General features: G+C 36.1%; 1 protein-coding gene across 6 annotated transcripts in view; it reads right to left on the bottom strand.

Moving 5' to 3' along the window:
- Positions 1 to 26,563, bottom strand: part of EPHA6 (EPH receptor A6) — a 447,233-nt gene that overhangs the window by 201,584 nt on the left and 219,086 nt on the right. For 5 of the 6 annotated variants that reach the window (XM_027666146.1, XM_027666144.1, XM_027666147.1 and 2 more), the window contains exons 4-5: positions 25,575 to 25,730; positions 17,306 to 17,641 (exon numbers count right to left, since the gene is read on the bottom strand). In XM_027666146.1, coding sequence (XP_027521947.1) covers positions 17,306 to 17,641; positions 25,575 to 25,730 — 492 coding nt within the window. Of the gene's footprint in view, positions 1 to 17,305; positions 17,642 to 25,574; positions 25,731 to 26,563 lie in introns of those variants that run through there. The other variant, XM_027666151.1, reaches the window with a different exon arrangement.

Genomic DNA, 26,563 nt, shown 5'->3' with positions numbered 1-26,563 from the left:
AAGAGTACAGAAAATGGGCTCTGATAATTTTGAAGCTGATAGCTTTTGGGTCTAATAATTTAATCAGTATAATCACACATAATTTGCATATACAGAAAGCTTCATAACTTAACAAAGGCATGGATTTTATGGTGGGCATAGGGACTGTCTTGCCAGCTCTGCTTCATGAGGTTGTCTGTGTATTTGCAGTAGAACAGAAGGTAAGATTTCCCTCTTTGCATTAGTATGTTCTCAAGCATTAGCCCAGTCCTGAGGACTTACTGTGTTCAGGACCTATGTAGTTGTGGGATTTCTCCTTGTTTTTCAACTGGTGACAAGCATAAGAAAGTATTTGTTCATGAGAGTAGAAACTGAGATCCTCGCTGGAAGAGAAATGTACTCTTGGTTTAGCTTAAATCACCTTTAAATAGAGTTTTCTGAAAGGATAGCAAATATAAGGAAGGGTTTGGGGTTTTTTTAGATTACAAATGACTTATTTCAACTGAATTTAAACCAATTCCTAATTAACTGAGCCCTAACTTAAGTTAGTGCAAGCCAAGTTAATTTACACATTAAGCCATGAATGAGTATCAGATGAAACTTAATTTTGGCAAAACGAAGGTTATATAGAAGATCCAGCTATTCCAGAAATGACCTTGTCCAATTTTTCAGGTGACATCGGAGTAAAATAATAGTTGCTGCCCGGAGAACATTAACATAAGGCTTTGACTGATAAAGGTCAGAGGGTATGCGGAAATCTTGGATTCCAGATCAATACACAACCCTTTCCAGAACAGTGACTGTGCAAGGGAGGGTCTCTCCCTTCCTATTTTCCCTGAGGTTTGACATGACATGACAGCTCTGTCACCTACAGGACTGTGAGGCATGACAGTAGGTTCACTGTGATGCTGATTTAACAGTGATTGAAAAGCAAAACTCGATTCGTAAAAGCTTTCACAATTCCTCCGAGAATCAAACGTGTCAAACACGAGACAAAAATCTATGTCAGAAGCTGGTCTGTCCCAGGAAGGAGTGAGAGGTGGCATCAGGGATGCTTCTGAGGATGCACAGAAAAGCATCAGCTGGCAGCAGGTACTAGCAGCCACCCCTGGGCCAGCTGTCCATGCACCCCAACGCAGAGCTGAAACAAAAGCTGGAGCTCGGCCCCTTCACTCAATTTTAGGCTCAAACTCCTGCTCTTATTGTCTTGCTGTGGCTCTGTTGGACAGCTCAGGGAGAACATGGCTCACTGCTTATTTTGTGATACTGCTGTTCTGAGCTTGTCATGATGAGATGCAATGTACTACAGCAAAGAGCTTATTCTCCAAAGAAATGTCTCTGTTTCCTATGCCTGACTTTAAAAATAGCCAAGGTACAGTGAGGAGATGTGGAACGGCACTAAGCCACAGTTCAGAGAACAAAGCTGGTACTGGCCAAGTATTGCCTGTAATAGCATTCAAAATGAGTTGAAAGGTGTCAAACTTATTTTTAACTTCGTTCTTCCTCTCTATCTCTGCATAAATATGCATACATGCATGCATATATATTTATACATATGTCCATATGTGTGTTTGTGCAGAGAAAAATGCAGGCCTGACAAGAGTGAAAAACTGTAATGAATTTATTCTGGCTTTGTCAATGCCTGTCTTAATCAAACAAAACAAAAAAAAAGTAAAATGAAATGTTGCTTTTTAAAATGAAACAAAATTTCCCTCCTGCCCATCTTTTTGTTAGTTCTTCGCAAATAATTTTGAAGCAAACTGGCAAATTTCAGACAAACTTAGAGAAGTCCAGAAGATCTATTTCTACAACTTTCACGACAATCAATATCTGCATGAAGACAGGTAAAAAAATAAATGTTTAACTGTAAACTAGTTGCAGCAATTACTGCCAATATTCCAGCCAAACCAGTAGGAAATATAGGAAGCTGCTCAAAGCACAAATTTGATAGAAATGAAATTATACCAGTCTTGCTACTTATACTACATATGTCTTAAAAGAGAGTATTTTTATAAAAACATAGAGATTTCAGCTATTAAGAAGTGAAAGGCTGAAATTAGCAAGGTATGACTTTGAATAAAGGCTTTATACAAGTTTTATCTATTTCTTTCCTATATTCAGACAGTGATATCACTGGATATGAGAAAATGTAGTTTTTTAAACTTTTTACAAAAGAAAAGTAGAACTTATTAAATTAACAAAGTTCAAATTAAAGGCCTGTATTTATGAAGAGATGGTACAAAGATGATTAAAATTTCCAGAGATAAATTAAGTAGAACCAATTTTATTCAGAAACCTCATAGTTTTTAGAACTGAGAGGAGACTCCAGTTACCAGCAAGAAACAAACAAACAAAAAAGAGTATATTATGATTTTGACATCAATGTTATATCTTTAAAAGACATGACATGAAGCTGATGCCTCATTTCTAAATGAATTCAGAGTAGTTAAATATCTTTGTTAAAAAGCAAGCCAATAAATAATTACACACAGACCTTCACTGAAAAAGCCACAGCAGAATCTGTGACTTCTGAGTATGTCAAAATAATCTATTCCTAAACATATTTCTTCCAAAACTTAATGATTTATATAAAACTACTCAGGCATATCAGGAGAAGCAGTACAAGCAGCAAATGCCCAAAACCAACTGTTTTAAACATCAATTAAACACTTTTGAACTGCAATATATACTGACTACAAACTACCCTTTTCACATTCTCAGATGTGAGTTAAAGGGATTAAAGTAAATTAATTGCTGCCTGAGATAAGTGCAGGACAGGAGGTTTTACAGTGTCAGACTCCTGAATGTGTCCATGTGATGCATCAGTGACTCCTCTGCAGATCAAACCAGGGCCCTTCACCCGCTGTACTGCCAAGGGACTGAGAGGCTGCACACTGAGCTCGTTCAGCTGAGTGAGCTTGTGAGAATATTTTCTGCTGTTGAACACAATATTTTCTGTTTTATATTCAGACACTCACTAGACCAGGCTCTTTTTCAGGTAATTGTAAATCTCTAGTCAGGCGTATGCCCGTAGCCAGTAGATGCTGCCACCATGGGGAACACACAGTTTCCACTGTTCCCAAAATACATAATGAGTTATTAGCAGATTTTATCTCAGTAATAAAGTTATAAAACTTTAATATCTCTACTAAAAATGTATTTCAAAAAAGTGATATTAAACTGGGCAAAGGATGGTCTACTGAATTTAAGGTCGTGCTGACCATACCTAGCCAGGCTTCTTCTAAACAGAAATGCTGTAAAAAGCATTAAACATTTTACATTATTAGTGACAAAGCACAAAGTCTATCTTCAGTCTCAACAGTGAAAATTTCAAAGAGTTGCCAGATGAACGAGACAACAAACTGGCACCAATAATTCCAGGTATGTCTCTGGTGAGCTCCTGCACAGCTGGGTGAGTTTCTGTGAGCTGCATGAAGGTTGCAAACTGCATTTCAAAGTCTGAACCTCCCTCGTTCCAGTCCTAAAATTGGGGTTCAGAAAGTACCTACAGTATATAGGCAGCTATTACAAAACATCAGAGTTTAAACACATCAGAAAGCTGTCCCTCCAAAATCCAGTCAGAAGTTGTATCTTTCTATGCGACTCATATTCAGGGCTGTGTTTTTTCATCTTTCAGTACTCTGTCTCTTTTAAGCATTCGTTTCTTGTGTATCAGTCTTTCTGTTTTCACTATTTAGTATCTTGCCACATTTGTTCTGCTGTGAGAGGAGTTTTAGCTGTGCAAGGAAAGGTTTCCAAACTTATAAGACTTCTCTTGTCATGGTACCAGCCTAACACAATTATTTTAACAGTTTACTAAATTTTAACTCTTGTTCTTAAATTTTCAACTTCAAATACTTATGTCTTTGGTTTAGGAGGTAGGCTCGTTTGCACTGATGCAGCATTTGTAGTTTTTCTTCAAAATGTTTTTTCACCTGAGGCAAACAGATAAATATTTCACTGATTTATGTACTATCCTTTTCATGCTACTAATAAGGAAGTAATGCATTGCTAGAAAGAACAAAAAACTGATTACCTGGGAAATAGTCCCACTTATACTGAAACTAGGATTAAATCTGGAACTGTAGAAAAGGGAAACTGTTGTCCAGTGAATCCCTGAATACTGGATCTGCTTTTATATCTGTGCATAGTGGATGTTAAGTAAAATAAATGAGAGACTACTTAAGATTTACAACTTTGCTCAGTTTTTAAGGTCACAGTCTCTTAATAAGTAATTGTTCATCCTGGCACTTGCTGCTACTAGAACAGTTGATAGCAACTCTAATATCTAGTCAGCAGTGATAGAGATATATGGATCTAACCCCCAACAACCTACAACCGAGAAAGGAGAATGTCTCATGCATCTTTCAATTTGCTCTTACATTTTTAAGCTGGCAAATGTGTTCTCAAAGGAAAGTCACCTTCACATACACACAGCTACTGCCACGGATATATCCACAGCAAATACCCATTTTCACAATCAGACTAATTTCTGTTAGTATTTTATTTTATGTCAGATGGGATGGCTGCAAAGCCAAAAAAAATTGTTTTATGATGACTTTTCCAATCAGCATCATCATTTTTATTCCAAGTTAGCAATTAAATTCCTGCCTTATTTGTCACACCTAATTTAAAATGAAGCATGCAGCGATGTTTAGAGCTACAGTCAGGACATTTGTGTCTGGCTGAGGCAGTGGTCACTCGCAGTCTCAATTTATCACTTTTAATTTAAACTCCCATGCCAATGATTTTCCTTCTTAAAGCTATGACTGGCATTTATGGATTTCAAAATCAAAGGGAAAATAAACTACAGTTAAGAATTCAACCGCTCAGATCAATGAAAGCCTGTTTTATAACTGAGTGTGCTCCAGCTAAGTCCCAGCTGCCTGACAGAAAGAATTTAATGTTTCAAACAGTTCCTTTGCCACTTAAACACTCAGAATAACTTTTTATTGCAGCAGTAAGCCACTGTTTGCTGGACAGAAGTGGACTATTGCTGTTGTGTTCTCAGGAAATATTTCAAAGCAAGTAAAGGTGAGTGCATCAACCTAAAGAAATGTGCACTATTATCCAAATGTCTGTCCCTGGACTGTTCCGTTGTTGATTGTGAATATTTTCTCTGTTAAGACAACTGATACTATGACATTTCACTGTTAGAAGTTAATAGCAAAGGCTTAAGAGAAATTAATAAAAGAGAAGAACACGCTTCATATAATTTTACTGTGAAAATAAAGGTCAGTTATGTTTCTGAACCTCTTTGCAAGTGATCATTTGGTCCTATATAGCACAATAAGCAGGTAGTTTGAATTGGAAATCTTTTATGTCCCTTTAAAAGTTAAATAGATAGGTACATATTTTTATGCTATTATTACATGCTAACAGATGCACTAAAATAAATAATTGTTTTCAGAAATAAAGACTGAATAGAAACATCCACATATGTCTGTGTAGAGTGGTGTCATAAAAACATTCACCCACCCATGTGAGGAAAATAGAGAGTGAAGGAGAGAAACAGAAGTCCACGTATTATTCCATACTACTCTATATTACACAATAAGTAACAAAGTACCAATCTTGTTCCAGGAAACAATTTTAAAATGTTAAAAAAAGAGTTAATTTGGATATTTGGGGGGAATTTTTTGTTTTGTTAATTTTCTAACTAGCTTTTCCTTGTCCATGGTTTTCCATCTCGAAAGACGCTGTTACAATTTTTTAAATCATTAATAATCTTCTGGTGAATCAATATTTTTGGGTTTGAGACCATCAGTGTAATCCAAACACTGAAGCTTTTGCCACATTTTAGCTGTAAAATAGCCAAAGATGATTTCAGGGAAATTCTCTCTCTCTCATGACTCTCTCTTTAGCTCCTTGAATTGACAGGATTATCTACCCCTACCTTACTACTTTTTGTTGCCTTCCCAATTCATCATTCAGTGAAGCAGCCAAAAGGAGCTGCTGCACTTTGTAAGGAAATCTCCCACAGAAGAATTAAGCTTCAAGAAAAAAGCCCCATGTAGCAAAGCACTGTTAATTAGAGGATTGCTCATCTACATTTTTCCTGGTAAACAGAAAATATGAATTTTCAAAATAAATCCACTAAATTACTGGGCTACTAGTGGACATTTTTCTCCTTGGGTTTTTCATTTTTTGTGTGTGTGTAAACGATGATTTCACTGCTGGTGGAATCTACAGAGTGCTCTGAATTTTCCCAGGTCTGAAAAGTAGGATACCTGCATCCTGAGGGAGCCCTCATAGATGTTATGCCCTACATAGTTTTACATGCACAGACTTATTCTTACCTTCTGAAATGTGAGTAATTCTACCTACTAGCCTTCAAGGATCACTAACTTAATGTTTGCAAAAGCAACCAAATACTACAGCATATGAATGCAGCAGAAATATAAAATATGGTTTGGAGAAATCAGGCTAAATGAGGGATAAATGGATAATCTACACTGACAGATGAGGATAATGTGGAATAACATTTTCCTGTTATCATGGAGACTTGAACAAAAATGTTTAGGCCACTAGACTGGATAGCAAAAACATAAAACAGAAGTCTGAATTAAGGTTTCTTGAAAAAAATTCCCAGTGATTTAATTTGGAACCTTATTTTTTCTAAAGAAGATTTTGGTAGCAATTTCAGTGTATGAATAGCTACATAAAAACAGTTTCTCAAAAAAATGAATACATTGTTTTGCATAGAAATGGCTGTGAAAGTCACCAAAATAAAATAATCTCTATTATTAAAATCTGGACTATTTGTATTACTGCAAACAAATCTGTGCTATTCTTGTTTCCCCTTGCAAATATAGCAATTTTTACAAGTATTATCATGTATCGCTGTAACTCAGAAGAATGGAATTTGTAATGCTTTAAAGTCCAAACAGTCTACTGTAATAACATTCACCCTTATTACATCTTTAATTACTGTAAAGGTATCTAAACAAACTCAATAGATAAGCAGGAATTTCTAAGTAGAAAAAAGAACCAAAAATACCCCCAAACCCAGTGTTTATAAGCTGATTTTTTTAAGCTTTAGGGGAAAAAAAATGGTCAACACAGTGGCCATTTAGTACTAGGGTTAAAAGTATAAAGCTCATAGTTCCAGGTGTTTCATCCTTAGGAGTGAGAAGAGCTCATGTGTTTAATAACAGGTTGTACCTATATCAGGTACTTAAAATGCCCACCTTCAGTATTTGAAGACAGTTTAAATATAAACTAATATAGAGAGTAAGGAATGGAGTGCATCTCATCTACGAACTTTTTTGAAAGTCTCGGATAGTTGCAGTAAAAATGTAATTTTAGTGTTACATCGAAATGTAGCTCATTTAAAAATCTGGCAAACGTGAAGATATTTAAAAAATATCAAAATATTTCAATAAAGTTAAATGGTATTTTCTTACAGCAAACAGAAAGATGTTGGCACATTAACTTGTGTTTAGTATTAGTTAAACTAGAAAATCAGTGGCAAATCATTATGATTTTAATAACAATTAATATTATTTATATATTGAAAGATTTTTTATAATATATGGTATATATGCATATATATTTAGTAAATATTATGTATTTTTTATCCTTTAAGTATCTTTAATTATACAAGGAATTCCAGATTGATATTTTAACTAATGTTAATCCTCCATCAACTGAGACAGTAATAGTGACTTGCTCATAAAAACTGACACATATTCCACCCACTGGAATTATTTTTGAAGACATTAGCCTTATTCTCCCTAAAACTGCACGAGAAAGCAACATTTTTAAGGTTTGACAACATAACCATCATCCTAGAATGAAAAAAATATTCACAGTGCTGCTTAGAAGAGCTTAGACTTGTTATGTTTATGAGAATGTAAAGGTTATCTAGCAAGTTTATCCAGAATGATGCTAGAGATATGAAGAGGGAGAAATAAGATCTGAACTGAGTTTTCATGCCTTTTGGAATTGTTCACTACTATTGCTGCTGAAATCTCTGACTTTGGAATGTGACATAAAGACATCACAGTTCATGTTAATGCCTCAGTGGTGTGTTTGCTCCAGGTTTTAAACTTCCATGCTGTCAATTTGCTTCTTTGACCATATAAAATGCACTTTCAATTACGAGCAAGCATTTAAAAAGATAAATAGTATTTAACACCACACTAAAAAAATGTGATTTTCTCTATTTCCCCTCTCTGAAGATTTCATATTCTAGTCAGAGTTGCATTATTTATAAACTGAAATCAATACTTTCTGTAAAGTGGCAAAGAGGGATGCTAAATATCAGATAAAATATTTTTCCCTTTAGAATGAATCGTATCTATGAATATATGGCAATGAGATACCAAAAATTCACCTCATGTCTAATTAGTAAATGATATTTCTAGCTTGACAGAAAAATGTATGAGTTGAGGGAAAAGACAAACATGTATTTTCTCTATTGTTGATAGACTATAGCCCATCATCCTTGAATTATAAACTGAATTTCCTGAATCCCATTACTCCATTACCCTGTAAATTTTTTTTCATTCCTCATTGATCTCGAATTACAGGATAAAAGAAAGAATTGTTAGATAATATTAGGAGAACAATCTAATTCAGGAGAAAAATGGAACCTGAAGTTCAATATTACGTAAATATGAACCAGTCACTGGAATCAGCCAATTTGTTTTCCAGACAAATTTGAGTTAATATAATGTAATGATAATTTATTTCTAAACTGTAAAATGCAGTATTGGAAACTGGATGAACAACTTGTCAGTAGTTTACAGGAACATATATCAGCTGTTTGAGGTGTATAACAAGTTAGAATTTATAAGTCAGATATTGCTCATTAATCTCTAAACACTTCAAAACAATTATAGATAAAGATATGTTTTAGAAGCTGTTGCAGGAGGTGTTTAAAATAATCTGGAAAACAATTTAAAAAATATAACTTCATATTCAGACAGAAAAAGAAATAAAATTCTTGCAAATATAAGTTAATTCAAAGAATAATGAGATTTAATTAACATTTGCAATTAGTAGGGTTTGCCATTGACTTCAGCATAAAAGTTGTGACTAGATTTTTAAGTACTGTGGATGAAGGCAAAAGTAGAGGAGACAACAGGAATGTTCAGGAAACATGAGCTGACCTAGGCCTACCTTATATTTTTCTCCTGTGGGACATCTCTCACTGACTAGTAGGGAAACAGCTTTGGGACATAGGATACAATTTGTGATTAGAGATTCTTTGTAAATATTTGCTTTAAGACTTCACTTTTAAAATACTGGGTGGTTTAATGTACAAGATGTTATTGTCATTTCAAGGAGAAAATATGATGATGAAATAAGGTTAATTTGCTGAATTTATGTGTTTTAGAAATTTATCAATTTTGGTTTTAGTTTATTTTTTTATATTAGAAATCACTTTATTCAAAAGACTTTCATCACTCTGATTTGCCTTGGGACAGGTTCTCTGTGTCATCTTCCTTCTCCTTTTGGCTATCAGGACTTTACACGTAGACAGTAAAATAAAACACTTGTTTTATCAATGTATGTCACTTTAGCAAGTGCAAACAACAGAGGCAAAATCCTCTAACAGCTGACCCTTCACAGAATTAGTTGTACTTGCTCCAGAGGGTCACAAAATGAAACTGATTTCAAATGATTTTATAGAAAAAGTCCACTTTAGAACCTGTAGCCACATCCTGAATATCTGATAATATTCCTGCTTAACTGAAGGGTTTAAGGGAAATCTTAAAAGAAGATAAATAAAGAAAACTATACATATTTAATATGCAAAAATCACTCCTCAATGAAAACCAGAGATTGCATGCTAAATGAAATAAGACAGTATATTAAGAGTGTCTTTTTTTTCCTTCTTTGCACCACCTAGTCTTGGCATTGGTTGTCACCCCCTGTCTCATCCCTATCAGACTTGGATTCAGGCTCAAATATGAAGTCTCACTTATATTAATTGTGCATATCCTGGCTACTATAATCTTTTCAGACGAGCAATCTTTATTTTTTGTTCATAGGAGACAGTATAAATTTTAACTCAGTAGGGAAACATTTAAATATGTAACACAGATTGAAGATAGTAAACAGACATCTCTCATTGTTTGGGAAGAAAAAGGTAAAAGCAGGTTATTAGAAATAATAACTTGAAGCTAACAAAGATGTAAAATAAATAAACTTCTTAAGCTTAGGAAACTATGTAAATTTGAGTCTGCTCTCAACCTTATTCCAGTGGGAGCAACTTAATGCCACTATTGTAAATAAATTAAAGCTAACTCCAAACTGTGAGCCCAAGGCAAATGCATGTGGAAGAGTCACAGAAGTGGAAGGAGTTGCTGAGTGTAACAAAGAAACTACTTTTAAGAAGCAAATGAATCAGAGCAACCTGCTACCAAGATAATTGCTTTAAAGACCCCACAGCAAACATTATCAGAATTGGCTTGTAATTTCTCATGTCCTTTATTTTGAACACACTCTCATAAAGATTCACTTGAAAGCCACGACATCTAAACCCATGATTTGTTCCAGATTAACCAGTTGTAATGAATGTCTTTCTTTGCTACCCTTGACCAAAATCACTCCTTTTACCAAGAATGCAACAGAAGTCTTCATTTCCCTTGTCACATAATGGCAATGCCAGAGGTTTGTTTGCATGTGGTTTGTTGTTGTCAATGTTCTTTGCTTGGTTTGGTTGGATTTGGTTTTTTTTTAAAATGAAATATCTTTAAAAAATGTTTAAGTAAACTTTGAAAACAGAAGGTTCTTAACGTAAGACTGAAGATTGTCCCAAGCTGGTCGATCCACATTTGTGGCAGAAGTTTCTAATTCACCAGATTATATCTGAATTATCTTGTACTCTACCCTGACTAGAATATTCAACAGTGATTCTTCTCACTATGTATCATTCACTGTAAGAGGCCCCAGATAACTGAGGTGTGTTTAATTATCCTAACATAGTTCTTAGCAGAGTGCTGTGGAGATAGCACCAATAAGGTTATTTTACATTCTAGTTTGAAAGCAGCAGAGTCCATGAATACACATCTCATTCTTAGGGGTTTTATCATGTGTTGAATGCCCCTCGCAGCTACTGACTACAATAGGAACCAACAAAATAAAGACATATTTCTTATCTCAGTGTGGTGTACCTACCAATTTATTTGTAATGATTATTCTACAAGTTTCTCCATAAATTGAAACAAACTATTATTATAAAATATAGAATTGTCACAGCACTTGGACATTGCATTTCAGTGGCTACAACTTAAATCAGAAACTCGCTGAAAACACATGTCACAGACAAACTGCCAATGGTTATAATCAATAGTGTGCTCTGCAAGGAAAGAAAATATTACAAAAACTGAAAGACCACATTGGTAAGTAAATTGTGGGGAAAATACAGTATTCATTAAGCTCTTCTCAGAATTTAATTTTCTCCTACTCACATTATGTAACTCAGAGAAACTTTTCTTACATATCTGACTCGCTTATGGTTAATACTGTGTCTATGAGAGATGAAAGTAAATGGAATGAGGTTGACTTTTGCTGCATTAAAGAAACGACTGACCATCAATATTTTCCAGCAGAAAAAAAAGTACATGTTTGTTAAAAAAAATTTACAAGCATTAAAAAAAAATCTTCAGGATATAACTAAAAATTGAGTTAAAAGTAATTTCTCCCCTATTATTACTGTATAGTAATCAGGTGTATTATAAAGAACATCCGTAAAAAGTTGTGTAGCTGTGCAGAGGAGACCAGCAGATGAAAAATCTGTGGATAACTGCATAATGCTGAATTCCCTTTTAAAATGTGTTGTTTAAATGTATTGTTCAGAAGTGACTTAAAATAGAGAGTGCACATCTCAAACTTTTTTTAAAAATAGTAATCCCTCTTTCCTGTCTTCACATCACATTCAGTGTAGACATTTACAGACTGTCCTTAGCCAGTTAGCAACAGATTGATATTTCTCTTCAGATTTTTCACACAAATAGAAGCAGCAGTGCTGATAACAGTAGAGTGTCTGGTAGAACTTCAGTTCAGCTGTAGTTGTGAACAAATGCCATAAATTTCTTATTTATTGTCATCAATGAAAATTTCACATTCTTTCATGTGGCTTGAGCTCCAGTAATGTTTGATGGAGGTTGTTTTGTGACTGTTTCATAACAGGCTTTTATGCAATTTGCTATTCCAATAATCAGTGATTAGAAATAGCTGTTCCCTTGGATTTATAAGCCATTAACATAAACAATTTAAAAGATGGTTCAAAGGGCTTCATCATGTCATTATGAAAAGAGAAGACTTCTCGACTTTAAAGTTACAGAGGACAATCACATCTGTAGAGATTTGAGTCTCAGGGGTAAAAAAAGGAAAGCTGACTTTTGTTTAGGGTGAAAGTGAGATGCTGCTATGAGAAGCAACTTAGGATGAGTAAACAGGTAACTCCCCTGTCACTCCAGTGAGGATCCTGAAACTATCCTGTCATCAGTCAGAAGGATTAATCCTGAGAAACTGTCCTGCTGGTGCTACCAAGACTCAGAATGACAGTCAGATGAACCTCTTAACCACTTCCCCCATCTGCATTGTGATTATAATGCTATATGCCATTAATTCATGGTGATATGGTCACGTTTATTCCTGGAAGAGACACTGAAACCCTGCCATGAATTCCTCTGTTCCCACAGCTCTAAGAGAGTGAGAAATGGTTGCTCTTTCTAGAGACCATCTGCACTGGACTACAAATATGTCTGAGGAGCCACCTGCACCAGGAACAACTTATTTGGGAAAAGGAATTAGATGAAAAGTAATCCCTTTCAAACACTGGCAAGACTTTACCATTGGATTAGGAAACATCACCTTGGATGTATCTGCCAATGGCTCATGTAAAATAAGACGTATTAGGCAAAGGAATCCTGACAGAATTGCAGTTTCAGAGTCTACCTGAAAATCTCAGCTGCCAACACTAGACAGACACAGAACAATGAGCCAGAGCTTTAATACAGTCACAGGGTGTGTGCCCACAGATTGTGCTCTCTTGTGCCTCAGATTTTGTCGACTGGTAGCAGGTCTTTGGTGTCACAGAGACCAGAGTCACCCACAGACTGCAGAACTGATAAAGGAGAAGAGCTTTCCAGGATGCAAAGGCAGAAGGAGTATTTCTGTAGCGTACTCTTTTCCTCTCTGTTCTCAAGGAATAGAACATATGAGTGCACGCTGAGTAAATGTGAATATGGACTGTTATTTGGAAATAGGAACTACTTTTTAAGTTCTGCTTTGCTTAATTATTCATTATTTACTACTTTAATTATGTATGAAAAAACTCAAGTACCTCTGAATTTTCTTTAGGCAATGCAGACTCTGTGGCATGCTCAGAAAGCTATATAGTGAGGTGTCTCTTCCTTCCATTAGTCATAAGAGAAACATAAATTACAATTCACCATGTAATTCTCTGCTTCTTCACACAATGATTTAAAGTCGATTGAATACAATTACTTTGTGCTCAGCATATTTACTGCTGCATAAAACTTTCTCTCTCCCATAAAGAAAAGGCATCCAGGCACTTCTCTGAAAAATAGCATGTGAAACATTTTTTTGACGAGGCTTTTTGTGAAAACATGTTTTATCTTTCAGTTGTTTACAAACTACTTTAGCAGTGATTTGGGAAAGCGCTTAATATGTGCTAATGTTCTTCCTTGAACGGGAACTTTGCTTAAGTGTTTTTCTGAGCAGGATCTCCTTGAATACTTATCTGTCCATTTATCTGCGTTTAAAGCAGGGATTATTTTGGTATCTCAAATCATTTTGAAAAAAACCCACACTTCCCTCATCTCCCCATCTGCAACATCTACACTCCCTAACACACCCCCCTACACCATCCTTGTTTGCCACGCTGGCTGGACAGGACACAACACATGCTGTGATTGCACAGGTTTAAATATATTCTTTCTTTACTGACTGGTCAGCAGACAGGCCAAGTGGTCAGTTAGCTGTGGTCTCTAGTCCAGAAAGGAAGCTTCAGGTTGCTTTTCAACTTGCAGACCCAACCAACACCTTGGTGACTCCAAGTGATCAGTTTTCACAATTCTGTTGACTCTTTTTCACTGTTATCAAACCCATGTTGGCTTCTGGGTTCACAGTGCTTTCTGGTGCCTGACAGATAATGTGACCACAGAAATTCTGTTTCCTTATGAAGCCAAGGGGAAAAACCCCAAACCGCGGGTATCCAATTTGTGAGTACTTGTATAAAATTAAGGAAAAAGGTCATGAGTATTGCCAAGTTCATTTTGCCTGACTTACTCACATTAATGTAATTTTTTTCAGTATTTGATCAGGTCTGGTAATGCTTTATTCACCTAATTGCAGAGAGGTTTGAGCTGCAGTTTGCACAGCCTTTTTTAAGTGTTACTTTCCTTTAGTCTGCTTCTTGTCACTGGTAAAGCTGAGGAGTGTACTTAATTTTGTTGATACTTGTGGTTGCATGAAGAGGCAGTTAAGATTTTAATATCAGTTGTGATAGAACTCTGTGCATAAAGATGAGCTTTAATCACTTTTGAATTAGTTCACTTCTCCTGTCAGCATATATTCTCCCTCTTTGATGCTCTCAGACTACTCCATTCACTTATGTGACAGGACACAATTCCTCACTTTCTAGGGATGTCCACAGTACTCTTCACTGTTATTTATTCAGCTAAGTGCTAACAGCAATATTGTTCTCCAATAAGAGAGAAACCCCCCTGAAGAACAAGCTAATAATTTTGCATGTTTAAAGAAGAATCTGCTAATTTCACATAAACCGTAAAAAAGAAAAGGCCACTAGAGGGAAGTAAATCCAGTATGCTCAAAGAAAATAAAATGTTAGGTCTTCAGCCACTGTAAATTGCTGCAGCTGACAGAATGGTCTGGATTTACAACAGCTGCAGATATGGCTCTATATTCTTAATAAAGATGTGACAGTGGAAGAAAACAATCTATATATTTATAAGAAGGTTTAGCACTTCATGCAAAGCATATACCAAAAACATTAAAAGTGTAGGTATGAAAAGATTACATACAAAAAGGTAGTTGAACATGGGATAAATATGTTGTGTAGGTATGATTAGTTATAGATCTAGATATTAGACACATCAAAAGTAAAAAAAATTGTTTTAAACCAATTCTAGTGATCCAGTCCTTGTACAAATCTATACATTTTCCATTTGTTGTCATGTGATATGTTTAATCCTGGATCTTTGTTTTCTATGAATGTATGCACAAACCTGCAGCACTGTGCAATAAGTACTGTCCATTTCAGTATAATTAAAAGGGAAGATTGTAACAGTGAGTTTATAAGAAGAATCCCTGCAATGTTCTGAAGCTCTAATTCTACAGGTTACATTTCTGAGGTGAGATACTGCAGCTTTCTCCATATCACTTCTTATTTATGAATAAAAGTAACTCACAAAAAATGTTGGTTAATTTCCATCACCAAAAACTCCATTAACTTTCTTCCACACTTCATCCAACATTATATTTTTTTCTTTTACCTCTAAATATATAGTTACCATGTTTATGGTTTTATACAACTGAACAGCCGGTAATCCTACAGAAATGCTTTTATCTTTATAACTACATTTTATAGATGACTCCTGCTTAGCTGTCTTTTTATATCCAAATAAACTGACAAAGAATTCTGAAAATCTGGTTTTAAATTCTCTGAAGCCCTTGCATAGCAATTTTAGTAATGTAAGAATTATTATAGGGAATACAAGCACTCTATACTCCAGAGTTTACTGCCAGTGTGTCACAAATTATCAGAATATTTTCCCTGTTTTGAGTAAACTGCAGTGAAAATCTCTATCCTTAAAGCAGGACAGACAACAGCAAAAGATACTATTTTTTAAAAGGCCACCAGTTAAATGCACATCACGAGCTGTGTTCACACAGCTGTTACCCAGCTTAAAAATAAACCATATCTCTGGTGACCTCCACCTGTGCATGCTTGGTGACTTGCATTTAATGCCATTTAGCAAAATATCCAAAAGTAAGTACACTTAGGGCTACTTTCTAACACCATTTTTCCTTTACTGAGAAACGAAAAGGGATATGAAGGTGATACACAGCTAAAGTGCTTAAGGCAATCCTCACTGCAAGGCCTATATATCATTAGGCATCTTAAATGATTAGCTCTGCTGTTATCATCATCACCTGAATGGTGAGTAGTTTTTGTGCCTTTTCTAACCCATTTTCATTAATATTATTTGTATTACCACCATTGTCATCATCATCATCATGATCACAGCAAGCTGTTAATTTTTTGTATGCCCAAAGGCAAACAAGTCATTACCTACTCATCAACAAAACTACTCGTCCCAGATACACAGGTAAGCAGATTTTTGCTAGGCTGATCAGTGGAAAAACCTTGAGCCTTCCTACAAGTGGAACATAACAGGATCCTCCTGAACATTAGAACTTTTACTAAATAGAATCATATTATCACGTGTTTTTTGCTCAAAGTAGTAGTTTTGCCAGTTCAGTTCCTGCTCTACATTAAACACGTCAGCTACAGTTGCAATGTCACTGCATAGTAGGTGAAAAACATTCCTGGAACAAATGTCAGCAAGGGATAATTTTGAAATAACCTTCTTGTCTTGTCTACAGTGACAAAAGCCAGAAGAGGACACTGCTATATAGTTTGCATTGTTGGTAACCCGTGATGCCGTTTCCCGGCACAGTAAGCACTTCTAAAGATGGAACAAGAAAAAGTTGCAGAAATAAACAAAAACAGAGAGCTCTTCTAGTTTCCCATGTTTCTGGTGAAGATTCACCTTGGGCATGAATTCAAACTGAAATAGGGGGGGAAAAAAAGCTCAAAACAATAACGCAAACTTTAAAATGAAACGATCAAAAAAAATCTAGTAGGAAATGGCTCATACAGATGTTGAAATACCTTTACAGTGAGAAATGCTGTATTAGTACTGTGAAACAGATACTAAAGGTTCTGTTCACTTCCACTTTTCCTTTGAATTGTGCAATTGTAATGGATAACCTCTGGTGGTTTACTCTTGCAAAACTGAAATCTCAAAAGCACCAGACAGACTCCTGATGAACCACTGATAGATACAGTTACTCTTAGGTAGCTAAAGATTGTACTTAAACACAAAGCTATGATTTTGGGTTCCTGTGTAATGGGGTCAAGGGCCAACTGCCAAAAGCATTTAATGCCCTCATCAGCAGGGGCTGAAAGTCCTCACAGAAAGTGCTTCAAAACATTTAGCAACCTGCAAAACATCCTAACTTCCTGAGCCAGACTTCTAAGAAACCAAAGCATCTCCGTAGGTGTCAGGGGCACAGGAAGAGACATGCTGGGACTTACCATCTTGGTCTGTGGTCACCGTGATGGCTGTGAACTGCTTGGGAGAGAAACTCAGCTCCGAGACCCCGTTGGTGGCTTCGATTTCGAAGGTGTAGTTCACGTGTGACACGAAGTCGAGCACCGTCACCGAGGAGTTGATGAGCCCTGTGTGCCTGGGGATGAAGCGGATGCCTCCCCCACAGATCTCACACTGGCTGGCATCCGACCCACATTTCTTACAGATGACACTGTAAGTGAGATCCTTTCTCCCTCCAGTATCGCTCGGGGGGCTCCACTCCAACATCAGAGCTGTTTCGTTAATGTTAAAAACCACATTCCTGGGAGCAGAAGGTGGCCCTGCAGAGAAGGAGGGGAAAACCTGTTAGGTCCCTTTGGAGAAAAAAGTTAAACAAAAAAAAAATCATTTAAAGGCAATTATTTGCAAATAAAAGACATAAGAGTTATGGTTCTATAACAAATTAAAAGTAAAAAATAAGAGTTATCTGAATACAACCCTTGAAAATTAGGCAGACATAATAAATTGGTGAGATCACAAAAAACTGAATAATCTAAGTAAATTAGAATTAATTCAGAAATCATTTAAGGCAATGCAAAAATGAATTGGGAATGTCAAAACTACACTTGATAACACAAATTTGCATTAAATATCTCTTGATGGTGTGGTATACTGGGCTAGAGCTTTAACCACAAAATTTATATCCTTATTTTATATCTAGCAATGTAGGCTTTTCTGAGACTTAAAATATTTGTTGGTTTATAAGAGACAAATTAAATAATAAATAAATAACCACTTTGGAATAACTAAAAGAGGTAAAACTGTTTGTATTACAGTGCCAGATTTATTTTTTTTTTACCCTTCACTGCTTATCCCCAGGGATTTCTTTGCTGCTGTTCATTAACAAGAGTTAGGTGGCAACAGGCCAAGACTATTAGGCACAAGAGACAGTTTACAAGTTTTTTTTCCTTCCCACCTGGTACCTCATCAGCACCAGAATAACAGTGAAGACATCAGCCTTGCAAGTTAAAGGTCTAAAAGCGTGACCAAAAAGCAGGAGAAAAAGTAATTTTTTAAGACTGGGGAGAAATACAAAGCTAGTTGCAGCAGGCAGAGTATAGGAAATCTCACATCTAACAAGCAGGTGGTAAAGCTGCCTGTGTACTGTCAGATGAACCACAAGCGACCCATTTCCCATGGATTCCACAACAGTCCAGATATGTACAACAAGTTTTAAGCTGTTTGCTAACTTACTGTGTAGGATCACATAAAAAATACCTGGGGTTTTACATATATATATAGTGATTGTCCCCCTGTACTTGGCACTGGTGAGGTCACACCTCAAGTGCTGTGTCCAGTTCTGGCCCCTCACTCCAGGAAAGACATTGAGGTGCTGCAGTGTGTCCAGAGAAGGGCAGTGGAGCTGGGGAAGGGTCTGGAGCACAGGGCTGATGAGGAGAGGCTGAGGGAGCTGGGGGTGTTTATATTGGAGAAAAGGAGGCTCAGGGGTGACCTTATTGCCCTCTACAACTCCCTGAAAAGAGGTTGTAGCTGGGTGGGATTTGGCTTCTTCTCCTAGGTAACAAGTGACAGGATGAGAGGAAACGGCCTCAAGCTGTGCCAAGAGAGGTTTGGGTTGGACACCAGGAAGAATTTCTTTACAGAGAGATAATACCAAAATGTGCCCATAAAAATTACATAAAAGCCCACAGATTTGGAAAAATGCAAGGCCTTATACTCTAGATTTTGATGTGTGTGAAAGGACTGTGGAAAACTCAACTGCTGACCTCTGGGTTTTTTGAGCTGAATGAGTTGAATAAACATATATTCCCAGCTCTCAACAAAATCACAGGGCACATGCACTGCTTGGCTTATCAGAGCTTTGAAAAGTTTCAGCTTGCTTTGCAGTTTTTGATCATTTATACCAACAGGACTTAAACATAAAGTTTTGATTGAGACACTGGTCAAACTTTGAGTAAGCTCTTCATTACTTCAGGGTCTCTTAAGCAGACTGAGAAAGTACAAGAAACATTTGCAAATGACATCAGCTAATTCTTACACAGAGTGTATTTCACTCAACAAATGGAGTGGCACAATAAAGATGAGAGAGTCAGAGGATTAAAATATAATATACTTTCTAAACAAACCAACCAACCAAAAATATTAATCAACACTCTTGTAAATTCCAGCTCTACAACTTGTAGCATGAGGACAAGACCTTGTGCCTAAAAGATGGTCAAACCTTTGCTTTAGGGAGGAAAACAAAAATATCAATGCTCCTCCTTTATTTTTCCTTCCTGGTCTTTGTGACCTTGTGATAAGTGTAAACTGAAGCATTTGAAATACTTTAATAGGTAAGCACTTGTAAATGCAACTTGTTAACAAAGGTTCATTATATTGATACTTCATTATCCAGTGGTGTGGAAAACAGAGGTAAGAGATAGCCTTGAAAATGCTGCTGTGGTTCAAAAGCTCCTACAAGCTTAGAGTGTCTCAGATTCAGAAATCACTAAACTCCTATAAAACCACTGCAAGGTTGATGGTTCTGGCTACTCCAGAAAAGAGTCCTGAGACTGGAACAAGCTAAAACCAGCACAGATGACTTCAGCTTCAGTTCTTATTATTTATGTTCAGAAGACTAATTATTCAGAATAATTATGTTTCCTCTAAAGCCGTGCTGTGAGAATTAAATAATGACTGGTCTTAACAAATTCCCACTGTTAAAACCAATGAGGAGTTTTAGGAATATGGAGGATGAGCCTTAATCATGCTTACATATCTGCATAACTTTGAGTGGATCAGTAATCCCCTTGAAATAATTGGTAATACTCAAGCACTTAAAACTAAGCATGTGTGTAATTGCTTGAAGGATTGGATTCAAGGTTTTAAAACAAGCTTAGATTTAATCTTACATACTATAGATACATAACTTACTTATACCTTACATAACTATAGATATTATGACAATGGGTCATCACAGCTCAGTAGGATTTTTTACGTTATTTCATCAATTTTGGCATGCCAAAACAGGAGTTAATGTGAATCTGGGCAACAGCCAAGTTTTGTCTGGCTTTTTGAATTTTCATTTCCTATCAGATTTTTGTTGTACTGTATGTAGATGGACCAATACAGTAAATAAAATACATTTTAAAAAAATATTTTTATTTGTACTAGAGAGTGAAAGTTTTTAGAGTCATGACTTGGGACTTAATCCTCAATTGTAAGAGAAAACACATACTATTGTACATACTATTGTACATTCACATTTCAGTGAAAAGGAAAACCACCACCAATTATGTTAGAGATGTCTGAAAGTATGTGACTGTCTGCTTGTAAATGCAGAAAAAGCCTCAAACACACTTCCTACTCAAGGTCCCTCATGCCAATTTGCATGACGATTAAATAGCTTTTTAATTGCTGTTAAATTATGCCAGTTAAACTGTGATTTCATGCAAATATTAAGCTGTAATGACATGCAGTGAATCATTTACTAAGATTTAGAACTTGGAACAAAGAGAGACAATTCATTCTAATCCTCAGATTCAACTAAATTATGTGTCACTGGGCTTTTATGAATGTGGCCTGATTGCTTTGTTATCATTTATAAATTATACAAAGATTATTTGACATATTGGAAAAACCTGGCAGCAATAACCCTTCTGCAGACATCTGTGTGCAAAGCACTCAGGGATTTCCTCATATTGATTTTTAAGGAAAACAAGTATATTGGTGAAAACAAGGGAGCCTTTTCTCACAGCAGAATTTGCGAGACTGGATTTTATGCAAAAGAATAAAATGCAGTTCAGATGGATGAGCATTAAAAAAACATGCAGCTCGTCTGCTAAGATGGAACTCAGCCAGAGTGTGAGCAGTGTCTTTTGCTTCATTTACAAACTACAGTGTAAGAAATATTTCTACACTCTCTGTGGAGGAGACTGACATCAATGTCTTAGGGAGAACCAGGCCTGCTCTGAAAGCAACAGAGCCGAGTTTATTCTCTTCTTCTGCGAAGGTAAAGTGAATTTTGCTGGTTTTGGAAGGAGAGAGGAGCAAACCCAACTCTGCAGAAGTCTAGTGAGGGAAAGGCATTATTTTATACACTAATGAGTGATGAGTGTCTGGAAAAAACCTGTTACATTTTAAGTGAAAACTGCCCATTATTAGACTCTTAGAAATTCGTGTTATTTGACAACTGAATTTACAGCAGAAGAGCAAAAATTAAGCATTGCCTTAGAATATACTTGGAATCACCACCTGGCTGTGCCCCTTGAGTTCATAATTGCTTTTTGACATACATATATACATGTGGTATAAATAAGTTGTGTCACTTGATGTAGAACTACATTTTTCCTTTTCCAGAATCACTTATACTTTTCCCATGAGACCAGCAGGAAAAGGAAGCCAGTGACTGCAAACCAACACTCCAAGACTGAGTATAACGACAGATTGCAAACAAATACATAAACATATATATATAATATCTATATATATATAACAGTAGAGGTAGTAGAGTCAAAGACTTCAAGTATGTTGCTTGATTTTTCTGCTGAAATACTGTGTTGACTCTTAAAAGTAGAGGATACAGTTTGTGGCAGAGGTTATTGAACAGAGCACAAGTTTGTTGGGTTCAAGTTGTTTAAGCATAACATGAAAAGAGATGCATTCAGACTCAGACAACCAATATAAGCCTGCCTGACCTTGAAAAGATGGATCAATTCATCCAATTACTTTATGGTGGGAAATGTTAGACTTTATGTACAGACTAATCAGACAGGGGATTAGATATGATGCTATTTGTTGCTTACTGTGTATGCAGAGAGATCACTGATAGAGTACTTGCATATGGTAAAGAAATACAATAAGAAGAAAGAGTAGCAGCAAGAGATTGATAAAGAAATGTCAATCAAATGAAAAAAGCCTCAGAGAAAGGGATTAACAACATATTCTAATGTAATTTTCATTTCTCTTATTGCAAATAGATTTGTATTACTGTTTTTTGCAAAGTGCACGCTCTTCTTTCACAACATGAAGCCACGGGAAGTGAAAATGGGAACTGTACAATTTTGGAAAAGCAGACACTTTGCACTTTCACAGAATTAATCCAAGTGGATTTGAAGCTCATCTTGTAAAAAGTGGATGCTGGAAGCTAAACTCTTAACTTCATAGTTTCTGAAATCAAGGTTTGTTTTTGGTTTTGTTTTTTGTTTGTTTGTTTGTTTGTTTGTTTTTCCCATAATGCTGCATATGCAAGTTTCCCAGCATTGAGGAAAAGTTCTGCAGTAAGGAATACTGCCCAACCCTATACTGGAATGAAAAGAGAGAGAGAACAAAGTATCTACCTATCTTAGGCATACTGCTTTGCAGGACATGGGGAAGCAAATAAAATAGGCATCAATAGAGTCAGTCAAAATTTTTGAATTTAAAGACACTTGTGAGTGGAATCCAGGATTCATTCTGTGTTTAATTTAAAAATAACTCTCATTTTAAAAGTCCCAAGAAAAATGTCTATTTCTTATGCCACATCTCATATGTGAAGATACCAATTTGAAAACGAATACCAAAAATGCAGATCTGCCCCGAAAGGGGGTAGGTAGAAAGGGCCTTTTCTTATTGCACAGCCTTTTCTCTCTATTTAGTCAAATATCTTCATTTTTTTCCTAACTTTTCAACTCCTTTTATTACAGTGAAGCATGGTAGTTTGGAAAGAACACTCTAAATTCCACTCGTACCTGTACCTTTGTTTATTAAATTTAGATTAGCCGCATCTGCACAGATCCACCAAAAGCAGTGAGGTTGTGTTTATGACAGAAACATAATTTTAATAACTGAGAGCATAATTTGAAAGCAGTGGGGCTAAAACTATCACTTAGGGAATAATTTGGCCTGCAGACTCTTCATTACTGATGATGAGCAAGAAGACAAGAACACAGTCTGCCAGTGTCATTGCTGAACTGACAATTAGTGAAATAATCATTGTTGTAGGTATAAGACAAATACATCTGCTGTGACAGTCAGTGGAGAACTGACACCTTGGAGTCTGGGCCAAGTGGGAGACAATCCCTGGTGGCACTGAAGCAAGAGCAAGGCAGAAATTAGAGTGTGGTTCACTGTCTCCTTTATTTCTTCTGTCTCCCAAGCTGAGGTGAGATGGGGCACTGCTCAACCTCTGCTGTGGTTCATTTCTTCTCTGCCTCCACACTCTCAGCTGCTTTGGCTGATATTTGGAGAGGGCTGGTAGCAAGTTTTCCCTGAGAGTTGCCAGCCAAAACATCTCTCTGAACTCAACTTTGGTTGAGAAAGCACCAGGGTGTTGTAGAACCTGCTCCCTGATGCCACAGGGCTCTCGTGCTCCTCCCGACCTTATCAATACTGGTGGGTATCAGGGCTTAAAATTGTGCTTTGAAAGATAATTATGGAATCCTAATACTATGTATGAGTAATTTTTTCAAAGAACTGTCTTTCAGAGATGAAAAACCAATGACTTATAAATAATATGGAACTTCATCTGCATAATGGATGAGTGAAACTGTCTCTCTAAGTATGAGACCGTCAAGAATGCCTGGGATGTGTTAGTTCTGTGAGTAAGTTTTTAATGGTCTGTTCTTGAGGCATTGATTTGAGTGGGATTATTTGTAATCACCATTTTCCCTGGGGGAAGTCTTGAAAACATTGTTTATTCCCTCACATATTTTATGCAAAATTTTAGGCCTGTGTTCCTTGTTCCAGACTGAGCTGAGAACAGGTTCTGTGAAGGTGACTGGGGTGTCTGTCTGAGCCCTAAATCCCTTAGGTGGAGTGTGGGATTTACCTTTATTCTCTAAAAACCCTACTGTTGGATAAGACAATTTTCTGCTTAGTGCCTTCAATCTGAGAAATGCAATTTTAATGACCATCCCCGCTATTTAGTGGCTGGACAATGTCTTGGTCTGTGTAATGACCTCAGGATTGCAGAATGCCTCTGACTTTGTACATCAGATCCAAATTACCTGGTATATTCCCAACTTGCCCAGTGCAGTGTCATTTGGAAAGACTATCCTGAACACAGGGAGTAGTACAATTCTGTCAGCTCTGTTATTTTTTTCACTCAGTGTAAACATAGCAAAGTTATGGCTGCACACTGATGGTTTTTGCAGCATCACTTCGTTTTTTTGGTTTTATCTCTCAAACTTTTCGTACTTAAAATTCTGCTGAAATACTTCATGCCTTTACCATATAATTTTTTTTTTAGAATTTTCTTAACCGTGGCACAAAATGTACTGAGATCAAATCCTCCACCAAAAGAGCTGACAAAGTGCTATACAGAAAACTGGGCATCTTAGGGAATTTTGCAGTCTTAAAATTCCTTTGCTAAACAGGCAATTTTAATTGCCTACTACGTGTAAATATAGTATTTCACCCACAGATTTTTAAATGCTGCTGTTTGTTCTCAGTTTTGAGATTAAGTAGATATAGTTGCTAACAACCAACAAATGAATGCCAGTGAGTAATGAACCATGAATGGAAATCTATCAGAAATAATTAAGTAAAAAGAAAACGTTTTTTGTTTCTAGACATAAGGACACTGATCAAAGTAATAAAAATCTGTTCTCAAGATTTCTGTCCATAGATTGTTAGGCAGCAGTTTTATCTTGATGACAGTTTTAGGTTAGTCAAGAACCACAAAATTATGTATTTTATGAAAAATTTCCATCATCACAGTCGCATAAGAAGATTAAAAAAAGGTGATATGCAATAGTTTTAATTATATACACCTTCTGATTAGATACATCTTTTTTCCTTTTTTAAAAAAATTATTTTCTTGTCTTTTCTAGAAAGTTTAATTTTTACTCAATTTTGTTGAATAAAATATCAATATTGTTCTTATACTCTTCACTTAAATCTGAGACAGCAGAGCATGTCATAGCAGTTTTTTTCTTTACATGACTCCAGTTTTTTGAAAGCTTTGGTACTAGCATATTTTCAAGCATTTAAGATACCTATTGGTAGTTAAAACACCACATTGTTATCTCTATGACAGCAATTACCCTCCTTGTTTTATATCTCAGAATTACCAGTAAAAAAGCTGTCAAACTAAGAAACATGTCTATTTTAAAGGTTCTCTAGACTAAACAGAAATATGTTGTTTGAATTTTGATTAAAAAAAAAATCTCTTTTGGTTAACTTGAATGGAATTCTTCACAAAATGTACAAACTTGTTATTTTTTTAAATAAAAAATGAAATAAATGAGACAACGGGAGAAGAGAATTGCAGACACTGGTACTGATCAGACTTACTGGTACATGCCATGGTTGGTGGGTCCTTTTCAGCTCTGAAATAACCTTTTTCACACTGACAGACAGAAGTTGCTTCTACATGAGTCAAACTATGTGGAGGACATTTGGAACACTTCACGTTTCCAGCAAAAGCTTTATAGAATCCAGGCCTGCAAGCTGCAAAATAAGAAAATAAGTTTCATTAATAGAAGCAAGTTTTGATCATTAGTAAAATCTGCTCCATGCAATTATAAAGCTCCTTCCTTCCTTGCCAATCTCCATATATATCTTATTTTGTTCATACAAATCTTCATGGTTTTTATTTTGTTCATACAATTCTTCATGGTTTTTATTTTGGTGTATGGACTTAAAAAGTTAAATCTGTTCTTGGTATATAATGGGGAATCATTAAAAGAGACTGCTTCACAATTTAGATAGTCCTCATTGTTGCTTGAAATTGTACCCAGACAACTTCACTAATATAATTTAACAAAAGAGCATTACCTATGTTTTATGTAGGTTCCATGTGGTAACAAGGAAGAGTGAGATAACTTCTTATCTGACAGAACTATTTATATGCCTTCCTTATTCAAGTAATAGACACTTGCAACACTTTGTATATTTACCCTCACAACACCTCGAGGGGACAAGGATGACACCCTTCTATAGGGAGAGCACAACCTCATGTCCCTTCTTTGCTGGCCTTTAAAACAGAAATGAGTCATTCAAGTAAATCTTATCATAAAAAAGCCAGGCGGGCCTTTTGAAATATTGTTTTAAAACCATCCTCAGACTTCATCACACACATTTAAACAGAGATTTCTTTCTTTCTCCTGCCAGCTTCCACATCCACACATTGCCAGCACGTATTGCAGGTTACTGTCTTGTGGCTTCCGGATGTGAGAACAGAACAAATGAAAGAGCAACTCCAACATGTACAGATTGTACAGACTCCTATTCCTTCTGACTCCTCCAGGAGTACAATGGAAACCATTGCTGTAAATACAATT

Source organism: Corapipo altera, unplaced genomic scaffold, assembly GCF_003945725.1.
Source record: "Corapipo altera isolate COAL_440 unplaced genomic scaffold, ASM394572v1 RXGC01000115.1, whole genome shotgun sequence".
Taxonomy (NCBI): Eukaryota; Metazoa; Chordata; class Aves; order Passeriformes; family Pipridae; genus Corapipo; species Corapipo altera.
This window is presented reverse-complemented; position numbering and strand designations above follow the sequence as displayed.